Here is a 16,037-nt window from a genome sequence, read left to right on the forward strand (position 1 = left end):
TGACTAATTGACACCATAGAAGACCAAACTGTTTGGGAAATTCTTTATATTAATTGATTATGAAAGAACCACTGACTTTTTGAATAGTTTTCATTGTAATCAACTGAACTAACTATAGAACATCTATTTAGTAAGACTTTAAACTCTGAACAGCTCCATAATCGATGATTATCATCACCAATATGCTGTATAACAACCAATGCCTGATCATATTTTCTCTGGACTTGTCTCAAACATATAAACAAAGGTGTTTCAAAACACATGATTACAACGTCCAAAAAAAAAAAAAATCTAATACAGAAATCGAGGGTCAAGAGCCCAACTAAAGCAAACACTGATCTCTAACATGGTTACTTCAAATGAAACAATAAATCAACATCTAAACCTAGTTAATTCTCAATAAGATCCTCTGTAGGACTTCTGACAGAAATAAAGTCAGTCTGGTTATTCTAAGTGGAGCTGGTGATTCTGTTTGTTAACAGCAGCTGTTCATCACTAAAGCTCAAATCAGCACTTAATTAATCACTTGATTACATAATTGCAAAGTTTTAAAACTTACATGGTTTAAGTAAAGGCAATCTGTTTACTCAAACGGTTTGAGTTACTGTGACTTGTCAGGTTTTACAGTGTAACTGTGTATGTTCGACAGTGTACATTCCTCACAGATGAATGCTGCTGTGATTTAGATTAAGAACACATCAATACTCAGCACATATTCAGCACAAACATTCTGTAATAACAGACAAATCAATAGTGACCACGAAATGAAAAGAGTTACTCACACTTGTGTGGTGCAACATTACTGTCTGATCCTGTCACTGATCACTCATGGAAAAATAAGATCCAAGTGCAATTTTATTATAGTCCCAGACAATGATTAAAAAAAAAAAAAAAAAAAAAAAAAAACAGAGCAACAGGAAAAAACACTGGGAAAAGGTAATCCACAAACACAGAGTAAAGGAAAGCACAAGGTACCAGAACACAATACTGAAGCAAACAAGGGATAACAGAACATGGTATATATAGGGGAACTATTCAGACTAAATGACAAACAGCAGGGAACATAAGAACTAATAATAAGTGCAAGGGGTGATGGGAACTGAAGTCCAACACAAATAACAGTCCAGAAGAGTGGCAAGGGCACTCCAGCAGATGGCTGTGACAGATCCAATACAGTCAGCTGAATTGCGCCTTGTTTGAAAATGAATCTGCGGTAAAATGAAGTGAACAAAGGACCAACATCTTACTGACATGGTCTGGAACTTCATTAAAAATAAATTTCAGTTGAACAAGCTAGCTGTTTTTCTTTTTTGTGTTTTATTCATTATTTTACTCTAAATGTTATTGAAAAGAATAATAATAATAAAAAAAAACACCTTTTACATATCAATCCTTGTATGTGATGGACTTGTATCTGCTCTGAAGGCACACAGCAAAAAATTCTTAAGTCTTAAGTAAAAACAAAACTTATGCAAAACACTTGAACCGGAAGCGGTGAGATCTGTTTAACAGAATGTGGAAGTCTGTTGTGCATAACCCCTCATACACAAAACATAAAGAAAATACATGCACGATTGCAACAATATATGGTTTGTGTGTGTTTTTCAAGTCATCTCCAGGTAATAAATAAAGTATCTGAATAATGCTGTGATAACTGACATAGAATTTATTACAGCGGCCTATAGAAACTATCAAATATATTTTCTTCCTTGTTCTGTGAAAATATAGGAAAATACAAATGCAATGAATAATACAATGTACTTGATTTCTAAGCCAATTCAAAGTAAGAGAAAATAAAATAATAATAATAATAATAAAAATAATAATAAAATAAAAAATAAAGGAAAAAAGTTTGAAATTTCTGTCCCCCTCACTTCTGAAATAATGTCCCTGGTCATAAAGCTCATCTAGGCCTGTTATGAACAAAACAAAACAAACAAACAAAAAAATCTAATCAGCAAGAGAGGACCTTTTTTCTTAAAGCATGCTCAAAAACCACTTATAATGTACACACACACACCAATTCATGGTGATTTAAAAACATTTGACAATTTGTGAAATTTGTATGACAAATTGTGACAAAATATATAAAATGTAAAATCAAAAATTTTTGACCAAGTTTTCCATTTATATCATGAGACATGACCCCACTTTTAACTTCCCTAATAAATCATCTTTAATTGGCATTTGTAAACTGTAAGTGCCAGTAGAAAACAAGAATAAATGAATGTTGGAATTAATGTTTTGAACCTCTGAGCAGTTTTACATATCCATTTAGGCTTGGTAACATTTATCATTTTGAAAAAAAAAAAAAAAAAACTATTTCACATTGTTCAGATCTGCATTTTTGAAGCTAATTTTATATTGTGAAGTTCAAGCATCTAGTACTGGAACTGGCTTTTTTAATTTTGTCAGATTTATTTGGTGCCCAAGCAGTACATTTGCTCAGTCTTTTCATCATCTTTAAAAAAAAAAAGTGTAACAAAAAAAGAAAAGAAAAATCAACTAAAGCATGACTAGGCAACTTTCATGTGTAAGACTTGCATGAGCCCTTTAGTATTATTGATTAGTAATATTTGTGTGATTGTTGATTTACTGACATTCATCATTATTTTTAATCTTTTTTCCAGCTGTTACTAAGAGCTCAGCTGGTAATGTAGTCTGATGTTTCCTCTGTTGGATTGTGTTTGGCTGAATGTTTGTCGATTTGTAGAATGAAACACACTGTAAAACCTGACAAGTCACAGTAACTCAAACCGGAGTGTGAGTGTGTTTGTGTCTCTAGAGCAGTGGTTCTCAACCCGCGGCCCGTCACGAATTCAAATGCGGCCCACCATGCTGAACACAATTTTAAAAAAATAACTTTCAGTTTTACAATTCATTTTAGTTTTTACATTAATTTAAAAATGTACTAAAGAAATATAAGCTTTAGCCTAATGTTTTTATGTAAAATTATTTTGTTTTTCATGTATTATTTTCAGGCATGAGCAGACCTACTCACACGTTCCTCATTTAACGAACACATACAAGCACGCACTTTGGCAGAATTCAATTCAAATAGTCATCAACAGCCATTAGTTCGGTAAAATTGAGCATCAGAATGGACAAATTAGTTTTTAAGGGAGAAAAAAGAAATGTGGAAAATGCCAGTGAATGAACACATACAAGCAAGAATAGTGGCAGTATCAGCAGTGAAGGAGAGTGCTGGGTTTTCCTAGTAGGGGTAGCTGCAGCCTGGAGCAATGGGCATGCCAAAAGGTTTCTCTCTGGTCAAACGAAAGGTAGGGGGCGTGCCAAAAGGTAATGCGAAAGCTGGCTGTTAAAAAAAAAAAAAAAACCTGGGGACCCATATAGCCTACTCTTAATCGCAGATTAAAAGGAAGCCATAAATTCAACATAATCCTATAAAACCAAATTTAATTCTACCAAGGTAAAAACGGTGTTAATAATATAAACCCGCATGGCGCGGATTACTGACGTCATCACCACCGCAAGTTTAGGTCTCGATTTATTAATAATCAAAAACAAATTACAATTATTTTTCGAGAATACAAACGTCTCTTAACACGGTTAGTCGCACTAGCTGTTCTTAAGTTAAAGTCAAAAGTTGTATTTGTTAACATTAGTTGATGCACTGTGAAGTGAACTAACAAGAACAAACAATGAACAGCTGTATTTTTATTAACTAACAAAGTTTAATAAATACTGTATCAAATGTATTGCTCATAGTTAATGTTAATACATCAGTGTCAACAAATGAAACCTTATTGTAAAGTGTTACCCTCGAAAACTATGTTTTGCCTGTTAGAGAAAAATATATAGTTGACAAAACCACTAAATTATAAAATTTAAAAATTAGTCAGAAGAGTTTAGTAACCTTATGTTAAGTGACATTAACCAATTAAGCAAACAGACACAGCTTTATCCACTAAAACATTTATTTAGCTTTCAGTTTCAGTCGCCAATTCAAGTAAAAAAAAAAAAAAAAATAAAAAAATAAATAAATAAATAAATTTTTATAGATAGATAGATAAACCACTCATTCATTCATTCTGTAGTAGCAGTCCATAGAACAGAATCCAGCAAACTCTTTGTCTGAATAGAAAGCTGTGAAGACCCCCTTCTTTCCATGGCTACAGTATCCAGAGGTGCCAGATGCATCCACAGCCATCACACCTGCTGAGCTCAAACTCACTCTGTAGGTCTTTCTCACATCTGGACTGACAGACTTCCAGTCAACGATACCTACACAAGAAAAAAACAAATGTTGAGAGATTCAAACAAAAAGTAACCAATAAGTAGAACTAAATACAAATAAAAAAGACTGCAAGTGTTGTCACTAGCAGAAGTGCAAGTGTCTGAGAGTGCAAGTGCAAGTCTGCAGCCAGACCCTTCTCCATTATATTATAATACAACTGTACTGCCGACTCTGCACTGAGACAGTCATTGTTGTTACCAAAAGTACATATGCTTCCTGTGCATGTTTTCTAAAAGAATGGAATCACAAAAAAGTTGACTGGCACTCATCTGCACCACAGGTTATACTAATATTTGGTTCATGTGCATGTGCAACTCCAACATGTTGGATTAACTTCAAAAGAGTGAATGTCCTTTGAGTGCACTTTGTGTAATGGTACAGTTGAGGCATGAGGATCTAATACAAAAGACTAATCATTCAGAGTAAAGTTACTGGCAGTACTTGTGTCCATCTTCTTATGTTGACAATGTGCCTCTGAAGGAAAGTCAGTGTCTTTCTCAGGTGTTTTGGATATGCAATGTTGAAAGCAGAATAAATCCAGAAGGCTGTTATGAATCATTTCCTTTTATATTTCTCTGGAAAGGGTACGTCACAACCAGTGTGTTGGATACTTGAATATACTCTGCTTTAGTTGGATACCCAGCAGAAAGGTAGAAACAAACTCTAAATTAGTTTTTCGATTTTGTCTAATCGTCTTCATAGATTGTGAATTGATCTTAGTTCAGTTGTAACAGCAGAAGTGGTAATAATTATTACACTTACAGGATGTATTCTGTACTGTATTGCACAAAAAGGACGCAGATATAAACTATCAACTCTGAAGTCTTCACCTTCGATGCGGTCATCATTTTGTCTCACTGTACATATGTCTGCCATCAACAATAAACTAATTACTAAAGCTGCAAGATATAACGCAAAGGAAAAATTATGATCGTATCGTACTGATGTTGCAATTCCTGCTTCTCTTCATTCTCACATTTATGGTTGCTTTGTTTTATGGGTTGACACTTTTGAATTTCCGTTCACAGCTGTATTGTATTGTTGTCTTCATGCTGATTTCTGCCATTTGCAGGTATAAATATAACGCTGCAGGAAGGATGCACTGTAAGTTGAGTTTCTGATTTTTTTCTTACATTTTAGACTCACAGCTTTGATCAATAGCAATGTTTCCAACTGTCTTGGAAATTCCAAAATCCACATAAAAAACAAAAAAAACAAAACAACAACAACAACAACAACAACAACAAAAAGAAAACATATGAGCTCGACTGAAACAATATACAATGGAAACAAATTTACTGCATAAATTCTTCAATGTGCCACAAGAAAACTTGTGTGACCTTGTCTTAAAGGGGTGGTTGATTGCAATGTTTTTAATGTTAGTTAGTGTGTAATGTTGCTGTTTGACCATAAAAAATATCTGCAAAGTTGCGGCACTGAAAGTTCAATGCAAATGGAAATATTGTCTTTTAAAATTCTGGCAGTTTAATGCCTACAAAAACGACTGGTAGGGACTACGACAAGTTACTTCCTGGGTTGTGACTTCACAAACCCTGATAAACCCTGCCCTCAGGAACACACAACAAAGGGGGCGAGACCTTGATGCGTTGCTTTAGAGAAGAGGAAGAAAACTAGAGGTGTACGTAAAAGTCTATTCATATATAAATCACAATTCTGTCTTCTAACGATTCTAATGGATTCACAAGATTCAAAATCAGTGTTCTAAAGCAGTGATTCTCAATCCTGTTCGTCCTCCCCCTGCTCTGCACACGTCCCTCTCTCTCTCTGCCTCTCTCTCTCTCTCTCTCTCTCTCATCTCTCTCTCTCAGCTCATTCAGCTCAGCAACAATGAACCGTTCCAATTATAAACTTATTTTCACATAGCTATGAGAAGCGTTAAACATGGACGCACGTGCAGTTGCCGTACTGTATTAAAGCTTTAATCAGGATAAAACCGTATATTAAAAGCTAACAGAAGCAGTAGTATTTACAAAAATAACAGCATATCTAAAAGTATGAGACAACAAAAAACAAAAAAGTGTTGATGTTTAGATGTTTAGCCAATCACAACACACTGGGCAAGCTAACCAATCAGAGTCCATCGCCTATTTCTGAGGGAGGGGCTTCATAAAAGCAGGAAATGATCAGCGTTTTTCTCAGAGAAGGGACAGAGCAGTGTAGAATAAAGATAAATTATGTGTAAAATAATGTGCTTTTTTAAAAAAATAAAAAAAACGATGCATTAACATGTTAGACTGCACCCCATAAACACAATCAAGCTTAGAAAAAAAAAAGAAATCAGTCAACCACCCCTTTAACAGATCATGCCCCTTTTGTAATCAATCTCAAATATTGTTTGTTTTAGTCTTTCTGAAATGCCTGTCATCACAATAATTAGGTGTAATTATCTCTGTGTCACAAGATTCTGAACATCAGGCATCCACACCAAAGATAACATGACAGTGCTTGTTATTGTATTTCATGTGTGCGCTCTGGGGCGCAATTAGTTTATTTTCTCTTGAACACATGGGAAGGAAAGGGTGCAGATATTTTATGCAATATTGCATTTTTTTTTTTTTTTGTTAAATTCACAACTTTGGATTGGAAACAGCAAATTAGTCAAAAGAACAGTCCAATAAAATGTGCTTTGTAGATAACTCTGTAATGTGAAATATGAATGTGCTTTTATGTTTATTGTTGATGGATTTTGTACAGAAAAACAGGATCAAAATCAACAAATACTGCTTTCACGCTTGTTATTTTAGGGTCAGACGTGTTTGCAAAATCTCCTCGATCAGATAGAGAACATTTCATCTCAAGTGCTCTCTGTGAATGTAAGTCTTTTCATGAGTAAAATCATAAAATGATCAAATCTTTGTCAGTTACATGATCATTGACATAGCAGTGCTGTTTTATCTCATATTTATCTAATCAATAAATTAGACTGTGACAAACATTTTGACTTTTGCCTTCAACGCTTCAGAGAAGATTTTAGAGTCATTATCAACAGCAAGCCCAGCTGAACTAGCCTCCCACGGAAACCTTGTGTTAAAAACCAGTGAGAAACTCATTTCTGCATTAGTGAAGCCGACAGACACAAGTGACAGTGTCAATTTTACTCTTCCTGCTGTAGGTAAGTGAAGACACAATTATTAATATACTGAAGATGAAACAGATTACACATGATGTCAGGGATTTTATGTAGTCAGGGGTTCTTATCCTTTTTGGTGACAGAGACTCCTTTTCCAAGCACCACCTCATATTTATAAAAGTAATTAAAGGGGTCATATGATGCGATTTCAGATTTTCCTTTCTCTTTGGAGTGTTACAAGCTCTTGGTGAATAAAGAAGATCTGTAAAGTTGCAAAGACTAAAGTCTCAAATCCAAAGAGATATTCTTTATAAAAGTTTCTACTTCCAGCTGGTCAATCACAGCACACCTCGCTTTTCAGAGCGATAAGCCTTGTAAAAATCGACACGTTTCAGAAGGCGGGGCATAGAAGAGAAACAATAATGTACAGTATGTGGAAAATAATGTTTTTTAACCCTAAACCGCATAAACACATTTCATTACACCAAATACACACAATAATGTTATTTTTAGCAGCATCATATGACCCCTTTAAGCTTATGCTTTCTACATTTTCTACCATTAATTAATGTCATCTTTATTTTGACTGGATTCTGCTTTTTATAGTGTGTACCAGTGAATATTTGCTGCCTCATCTTAAAGGGGACCTATTATGCAAAAATTACTTTTATAAGTTGTTAGAACACAGTTGTGTAGCCACAGTCATGGATCGCGGAACGTACCAAAAGAAGGAGGGGCCTGGGGGTTTTGGCATGAGAAGTGACGTTATAATGCATTATAAATCCTTGTTGTTGTACTACATAAAGTCTTTAAGATTGTACATTTTACATCCTAGTCTACATTTTAATAGGCTATTAGAAACAGTAATAATAATAGGATATTAGTTAGATACCAGATAGTATTTATTAAGCTATGACTCTGGATAATTGAGTTTTAGAATAGTGATCACGGTTCTAAAAAACAAAACATTAGACAAAAACAAATAATATATAGGCTAATTCACTTAGGTTTCTTACAAAATGTTTTATTTATTGTTATAAATGAGTCTAAAAAATAATAAATCAAATGTTTAGTATATAAAAAATATGTAAAAACAAAAAAAACAAATATTTGAAATAAAATGTATGAACTTGATTTGATCGTTTTTGAATGGATCTTTTGATTGAATGAATTAGACATCAAATACATTTTAACAGTCACTGGTTGCTACCTACTGGCATAATGTAACATAGGCCTACAATCTTTATTTGAAGCATAATAATTTCTCATAATAATTTCTCATTTTGAATGCAACTGCTGCAACATCAGCTATATCCAGATTATACTTTTATCCCAATACTTTCGTTATTAGTATTTAATGTTGGCAACACAGAATTGTAACCTACTGTGTAGACTGTTTGTGAAGCTGTTTCAGACATAAGCTTACATGATGAGCACGGCTCTCTCCGCATCAGCGTCTGCGTGAAAGCAGTTTTAAATATTCCGATGTGATTGTGATTTCAAATGTTTAGTATACGTAGTGGAATCATCGTCATAGCAATTGCATGTATTGGAATCGCAATCTTTTAATGATTAAGCCATATGAGCCTATAGCCTATGTATTTTTGTATGTCATCATTTGTACCAGACCTCATAAGTTACCTGGGCCCAGGCCCGGGCGGCCCCCCCCACTTCCGCGATCTATAGCCGCAGTGAGTGAAAATAACCAGCCTATAATGATAAAAATTCACCCACTCATTTTTTATCATCCCAATAAATCATAAACAGTCTCTCTGAACACGAGATTCCAGATTTCACCCTGTTGATGTCACTGTAGGGAAAAATCCCGGCCATTTTTAACACTCTCTGCCCTATTAGCATAGACACAGCCAACAATTCTCACTCCCAACTCGTCACATATTGAAGCTTGGACAGGACCACTTGGCATCGCTTTTGATGCTCAGCGTAATTTTTAGACTTGCAGCGTCATTTTCCTCCATTGTTTTCAGTTGTTTGTTTTAGTTCAATGGTTTGCATGCATTTGTACTTTCTTTGGGGCACCTAACCCCACCCCTACCCTAAACCTACTCACTTCTGAACAATATAAAACATGTAACAGGCAAATATAAGTGCAGTCACATGTATTTAATGCAAAAACTGACCATAAAAAAGGAGTACAAATGCTCCAATAACCCGCTTACATCTCATTCAAAACAATACTCCCGTCCCGTAGTATGTGTAACACAATCAGTCATGAGACACACAAGAGCCAATAGCATTTCACAACCAAGGCTGAGGTCTTCTGGCGGCATTTTTTGAATTTGCGCTGCACACAGAAAGAGCTTTACGGCAGACACAGACTGCGATCGCATCTATTCCTCTCACAAATCAATTGTTTTCCTCAGAAGACTTGGAATATTAATATTTTTGAATAAATTATGTCTTTAGCTGTATCTGCCTGTTAGAGCTTGTGTTTTATTGACAAGTGGTTTAGGGGAGGCGGTTTGGTTATGTGCTCATAAATGTGTAAATAATGTAATATAAATAAAACTGTTGTGACTGTTTACATTGAAAAATCACACCCCAACATATATGCAATAATGGGTTTCTTATTTAAAGCAATGGAGGAAAAATGACACTAAAGGGGTACGTTGAGTGTCAAAAGGTGACGCCAAGTGGTCCTGACCAAGCTTCAATATGTGACGAGTTGGGAGTGAGAACGTGTTGACACAGCCCTGAGTGAGAAGCAGCAGTCCGCCATTACTGTTTTTGCCAGTCATTTTACACTGGACTGCCTCACAAATGAGGATAGGTACTATGCTGAATTTTCACAAAGGTTGATTCTGAAAGAGGGCTCAATACCAATGCTTCGTGCGCGAACGTCAGCTCCAGACAAAGTATCACACATCATATTTTGTATTCCAAACTGCCTATCTGTAAGGCTAATGTTGCTAAAGCTACCATTGTCTCTGCCTATTTTCACTAATACTGACTTCACATGCTATCAGAATGATCGAATGAATAGCTATGTGGAAGTTAAAAATTACATATGAAAGCAATATGAAGTCAACCGTGTGAATTTGTCAAGATCATAATCCCAAGTGGGACTGAGAGTTTCTGATTTTTTCAGTGCGTGAGATTGATTGTTTTGTTGTTGACAGTATGCCAGAGCATGAGCTCTTGAAGCTCTGCCCTCTTTTGAAAAGGGGGTTGGGAGCACCAGCTCATTTACATTTAAAGGGACACACACAAAACCAGTGCGTTTTTGCTCATTGGTATTTTGAGATTTCACATACGAACTCTGGGAACATCAGAGACTTATTTTACATCTTGTAAAAAGGGGGATAATAGGTCACCTTTAAATGAGTTCAAAAGTCAAATAAAGAACCTAAAAATATGTATTCAGTTTATAGTTTTTGCATATACAATTCATAGTCTATGGGAAGATTGTTTTAAGTTCCCTTAAATTAAAAGTTGTTACTTTTTCAAAGCCTATTACATATTTAAAAAATGGCTTTCATTATACTGTAATGTTAAATGATTATAATTAAAGACTAAAATTGAGGGGAAAATGCATTTAATATAGACATCAGTAGTTGTATTTGTATCAATTATACTGGCCTTTTAATAGGACTACTTAGCAAAAAGATGCATTTAAACATATTTAAAATATGCCATCTTCTTATTACTACATTAATTTAGAGATTCAGTATGAAATATAATATTCTATTAATTATGCAATGAATTGTGATTAATTATTATTATAGTTGACCAGAGATGAAAATCCAATAATAGTAAATAATGATTCCAATGTATATATATTTGCATAGCATATATTGCATATAAAATAGCATATTCTTGTTTGTGTTTAATCAGAGGGTCAAGTCTTCATGGTTGGACCAAAGGTCACCTTAGATAAAATCCCTCGACTTGACACGACAAATTCTTCTGTGAGCATTGATCTTATTGGGATTGCCAAATACAACATTGAAGGTATGTCAAATGTTTCTGTGTGTAAATTTGTAGAAAGCGACATCATGCCAGGCCCGGTTTCAGAACCAAACCACTGAGGGTGCTTCTGAAAATTGTGAGGGTGCTCACAAATAATATTAATCCTAATTTTCAACTGTATGAAAATAGTATCACCAAATACGGCTTAATTTCAAAGATGTGCAATCTAACATAATAGAGTATGTCCATCACTTCAAAAAAAAAAAAAAAAAAAAAAAAAAAAAAAAAAAACCCAAAAACAAACAAAAAAAAAACAAAAAAAAAAAAACGCCACACACACTGTGAAAGGTTATATGCGCATTTAGTCAAATTTTTTTTTTCCACATATTTTGCACGTTTTGCACGTTTTGCTGTGCCATAGCAAGATATGGGGGTAAAATTCCCCTCCCCTGTATGATTTTTTTCTTCTTTTATATACCATATAGTTTAGCAATATCACACGAAGAGTGCTGGTTTTCCCCCAAATATCAGCACGACTGCAAATGTAATGATGATTTTATACTGCGTTTGAATAAACAAGTTAATATTAAGTAACTTACAGACACAATAGGCTACTGCCTTTTTTGTTTTATTTCGCCAATGAAATAGTTCCAAACAAAGCCACAGCAGAACTGCTTTGCCTCTCTAAGCAAAATTGCCACTAAACTGGACAAAAATGCCTCTGCACAAACAAATTAAATCTATTACGTCTGTTGCTAACAAAGTGAAAATGAATAGAAAGTGTTCATTTTAAGCGCTTTTACAGTCTTGCACATTATAACCAATCACACACGATTCTGTTGAGCTTAGGAATGCAATAGCCAATCAGATGCGTTCAGCGTTTCGCAGTGACAGATTCAGTGATTATAATGATAGTTTTGTTTTTCAGTAGATCAAAGTTAGTGATAATGTCATTTCTGTACATAATTTATTCGCCGTTTGAATAACCAAAGGAAGTAAACATTATCAATTTCTAATGTTTTAATTAAATGGTAATCACATTAAATACAAATTCAGTACCATTAAACATATTTTACATGACACCCATGTCTGGTTCTTGCATAAAAAGGACAGGTTTATGATGTTTGTATTTAATAGATTTGGCTGCTTTTAGCCTTACCCTGGAGCTGGTTCACCCTCCGCCTATGCATCAAAGCATGATGAAAATAATATCATAATTTGAAAGATCCTGTTTATGCATTAATTTAGCAAAATTGAAAATTAATACGCAGCTGTCTGTGTGTTTATTGATGGTGAAAATTAATACGCTATTAATAATTTTATCTAAGGGTGCTTTCACTTTTGTTTGGGGCTGCTTAGAACCAGGCCTACATCATGCTATTACAACTGAACCACATTTACTTACTTTTGTGAGTGTTGTTTTTGTACTAACATAGTATATCATGAAAACTTCTATTTCTGTCACACAGGATCAGCTGCTGTGGCTTTCATGAGCTACGTCATGATGGAGAATCTACTGAAGCCAGACTTCTTCAAAACATCAAATGACACGATTAAAACCATGATGTCCACTGTGATCTCAGCTACTCTTCCCAAAACCACCAACACTAACCTCACCAAACCAGTCAACTTCACCTTCAGACACATCAGAGTGAGACACTGAAATATGTTTGTCCAACCTAAGAACTGATGAACATCTGGAAACATCTAATATTCAGAGTTTTATTATTTTCTTCTTCTTTTGCAGGAGTTTGATCCCAACGGTTCTCTGTCCTGTGTGTACTGGAATATCAGCGAGTGGATTGTAGATGGTTGTTCTGTTTTAAAGACCAACAGAAGCTACACTGTGTGTTCCTGTGTTCATCTGTCCACATTCGCTCTCATCATGCAGACCAGCCCCCCACCAGAGGTACAGAACATTTCTAGTGAACACTGAAGAAAAGCACAGATTTGGCGCTCATGTTCTCTGACATGTTTTCTCAGAGTAACCTGCTGCTGGATCTGTTGAATTTGGTGTGTGTGATCGTGGGGTTGGTGTTCTTCAGTTTGGCCCTGTTGACCTTTGCCCTTTGTCAGTGGAGTCCTGGAGTGAATAATGTGGCTCGAATCAACATCTGCATCAGTCTTCTGCTGGCTCACCTTCTGTTGCTGCTCACAGAGCAGTTCCTGAGCTTCATACGGCGTCAGCAGGTGAGAATGATGAAGGAGCCCTACAGCTCAGATCAGCCTCACTGAGAATCATCATAACCCTCTCTCATGATCTCCAGGTGTTGTGTGCCGTGATCGCAGGCCTTCTGCACTTCCTCTTTCTCTCCGGCTTTGTGTGGATGTTCATTGAAGCTGTGCTGCTCTACATCTGTGTGAAGAACCTATCACAGATCAGCTCCAAGAAGAGGGAGGTGCTTAGCACTAGATTCCTGTGTGTGATTGGATATGTGGTTGCTCTGGTTGTGGTGTGTGTGTCTGTCGGTCTGGTTCCTGAAGGATACGGCAGTGAACAGTGAGTTGTTTCTGTTATCTAAAAAATTCATTTTGTTTTTGTCATGCTACATTTAAGGCATGAACAAGATTGAAATCTGTTATATTTCAACAGTCAGCATCTGAAATAGCATTATTTTATTAATTTGATTAATTGTTTTCCTCAAAACAGCTGCTGGATTAAACATGATAAAGGTTTTATCTGGAGTTTTCTGGGTCCTGTGTGTGTCATACTAGCAGTAAGTTCTGAATATAAACACTTTTCACATGGGCTGGTGAAGCCAAAATATAATTTGATAATTTCTTCTTTTTCTGCAGTTAAACATGATTCTCTTCATCAAGATCTTTATCACTCTGAACTCAACTCTCAAAAAACTGAATGCTGAGGTTTCACAGATGAAACAATCAAAGTAACAAACAATATGATCAAAACACTGTATAAATAAAGAACACATAGTCAATGAAGACACATTAAATCTCTTCCTCTGTTTCTCTGTAGGGTTTTGGTGTTTAAAACATTGGCTCAGTGTGTGGTTCTTGGTTGCCCCTGGATTCTGGGTTTCTTCACTAATGGCAGTAAGGAGCTGGAGATCATCTTCCTGATCTTGAACTCCCAGCAGGGAACCTTCATCTTCCTGATCTACTGTGTTCTCAATAATGAGGTCAGATTTGTTTTCATCCCTATTCTTTAAATAACCACTAAACCCCCAGAGACAGTAGCAGTACAGTAATTTCTTACCTGTTTATTACAAACAAACTCCATTCTGTTTCATGAGTTTCAGAGGTTAAACTGATATCATGAAGTCACTCAGCTCCTCTCGTCTCATTCTTGTTCAGGTCAGGCAGCAGTACAGGAAGTTCTTCAGATGTCTTTGCTGTGTCAAACAACACTGAGGTCCACAACATCATGTTCAGGAAGTAAAAATACTGCTGCCATTATTATGCAACTTTAGTTTCAGCTCCTTTCTGTAAATGATAAATAATTTTACCAGTCTTTTGATGTTACAGCTGTAAAAACTATTGATGTATAACTTCTAAACTGTTTCATTTAATCTTTGTTATACATGTAAGATTTTCTTGGTTATGGGTGAAAAGCATTTTTTTAGAGACTTTACAGACACAACAGTTAAATGCTGGCAAATCAATAATAATAATAATAATAATAAAAACTCCTGAAAACTATTTCATGTGCGCATAGTGAAGAGAAATAACATGACACAGTTAGATATTGAGATATGTCAAATAATTATTAAGTGTATTAATCTTGCAGACTTTTATTTTTTTATTTTTTTGTTTGTTGAGCTCAGAAAGTTCCCAGAAAGAGAATGACTGTTTCTTCTGTAAGGACCTATTTTATGTTACTTTTAATATTCAAATGTCAAAATATATTATCAGCTCGGAGTGTAACAGGTTTTATACTGGGTTTACCTTTAAAGCGAAACTATTAAAATAACTAAATGAACAGCTGCTGTCTCAAATTCAGTGACTCTGTATTGTCAAATGGCTTGTATTTTTGCATTAAAACGTGAATGATGATTGATTTTTGCTTTTGCTCAAGGTTTAATTATATTAATGGATTTATTTTTTATTTTATTTTTTTGTAATGAAGTTATGCCTTAACAATGTGATATGATAAGTGCATATGCAAATGTTTTTCCACATTCCACAAAAGCCCAGAAAAGCTCTATATAACAGACTGACTCTAATTTGAGAGGAATGTTCTATTTATTTATTTATTTTTTTAATCCAGCCATCTTCTGCAACATCTTTTGTATTTAAAGTGTTTCATTCAAAAGCCTTAACTGTATATTCTGCTTGGTTTTCTCAGATATGTTTAATAATCAGTGAATCTGATTACAAGGTAGCCATTGATAAAGAGAGGTGTGATGTGGGCTCTCTCGGACTTGTTGAAGGCCAGTCGTACTGTGTTCTGATCATTTGTAGAGGCTTGATTGCACATGATGGCAGTCCAGTATAGAAATACCAAGAGCTTTGACAAGAAGTTGTGTGTGTAGTTGAGTACTGTACACAGCAAAAAATCCAGAGTGAAATTAACTCTGCTGGGAGTACATGTGAGACCACACTCAAGAGTGTGAAAGTGTTAAAATAGGAGTGTTAAATTAACACTGAAGCGGCCTTAAAGTTTAAGAGATAATTAAGTGATTAACTGAGTGATGATTGACCATTATTGACGAGACCTGATGTTAACAAGCAGAATCAACAAAGACAAAAATCACATTTTTTTATGTCACCATTATAGTGGTCAGTGTTTGCTTTAGT

General features: G+C 35.1%; 1 protein-coding gene across 1 annotated transcript; it reads left to right on the forward strand.

The window, feature by feature from the left end:
* Nucleotides 1–3,242: 3,242 nt before the first annotated feature.
* Nucleotides 3,243–15,756, forward strand: LOC109102013 (adhesion G protein-coupled receptor E3-like). Its single transcript, XM_042716074.1, has 11 exons — nt 3,243–3,281; nt 7,202–7,391; nt 11,205–11,321; nt 12,749–12,930; nt 13,027–13,188; nt 13,263–13,469; nt 13,547–13,779; nt 13,930–13,996; nt 14,076–14,167; nt 14,257–14,419; nt 14,595–15,756. The coding sequence occupies exons 1-11, from the start codon at nt 3,243–3,245 to the stop codon at nt 14,649–14,651; spliced, it is 1,509 nt and encodes a 502-aa protein (XP_042572008.1). The 3' UTR covers nt 14,652–15,756.
* Nucleotides 15,757–16,037: the final 281 nt, after the last annotated feature.

This window comes from Cyprinus carpio, chromosome B1, assembly GCF_018340385.1.
Source record: "Cyprinus carpio isolate SPL01 chromosome B1, ASM1834038v1, whole genome shotgun sequence".
NCBI lineage: Eukaryota > Metazoa > Chordata > Actinopteri > Cypriniformes > Cyprinidae > Cyprinus > Cyprinus carpio.

What these genes read in the sequence shown, in the direction of transcription:
- LOC109102013 (XM_042716074.1), top strand. Translation starts at nt 3,243, where the DNA reads ATGGGCATGCCAAAAGGTTTCTCTCTGGTCAAACGAAAG. An exon ending in TTTTACTCTTCCTGCTGTAG is followed by an intron (nt 7,392 to 11,204) that starts GTAAGTGAAGAC and finishes GTGTTTAATCAG; the next exon opens with AGGGTCAAGTCTTCATGGTT. An exon ending in GAAGGATACGGCAGTGAACA is followed by an intron (nt 13,780 to 13,929) that starts GTGAGTTGTTTC and finishes TCCTCAAAACAG; the next exon opens with CTGCTGGATTAAACATGATA.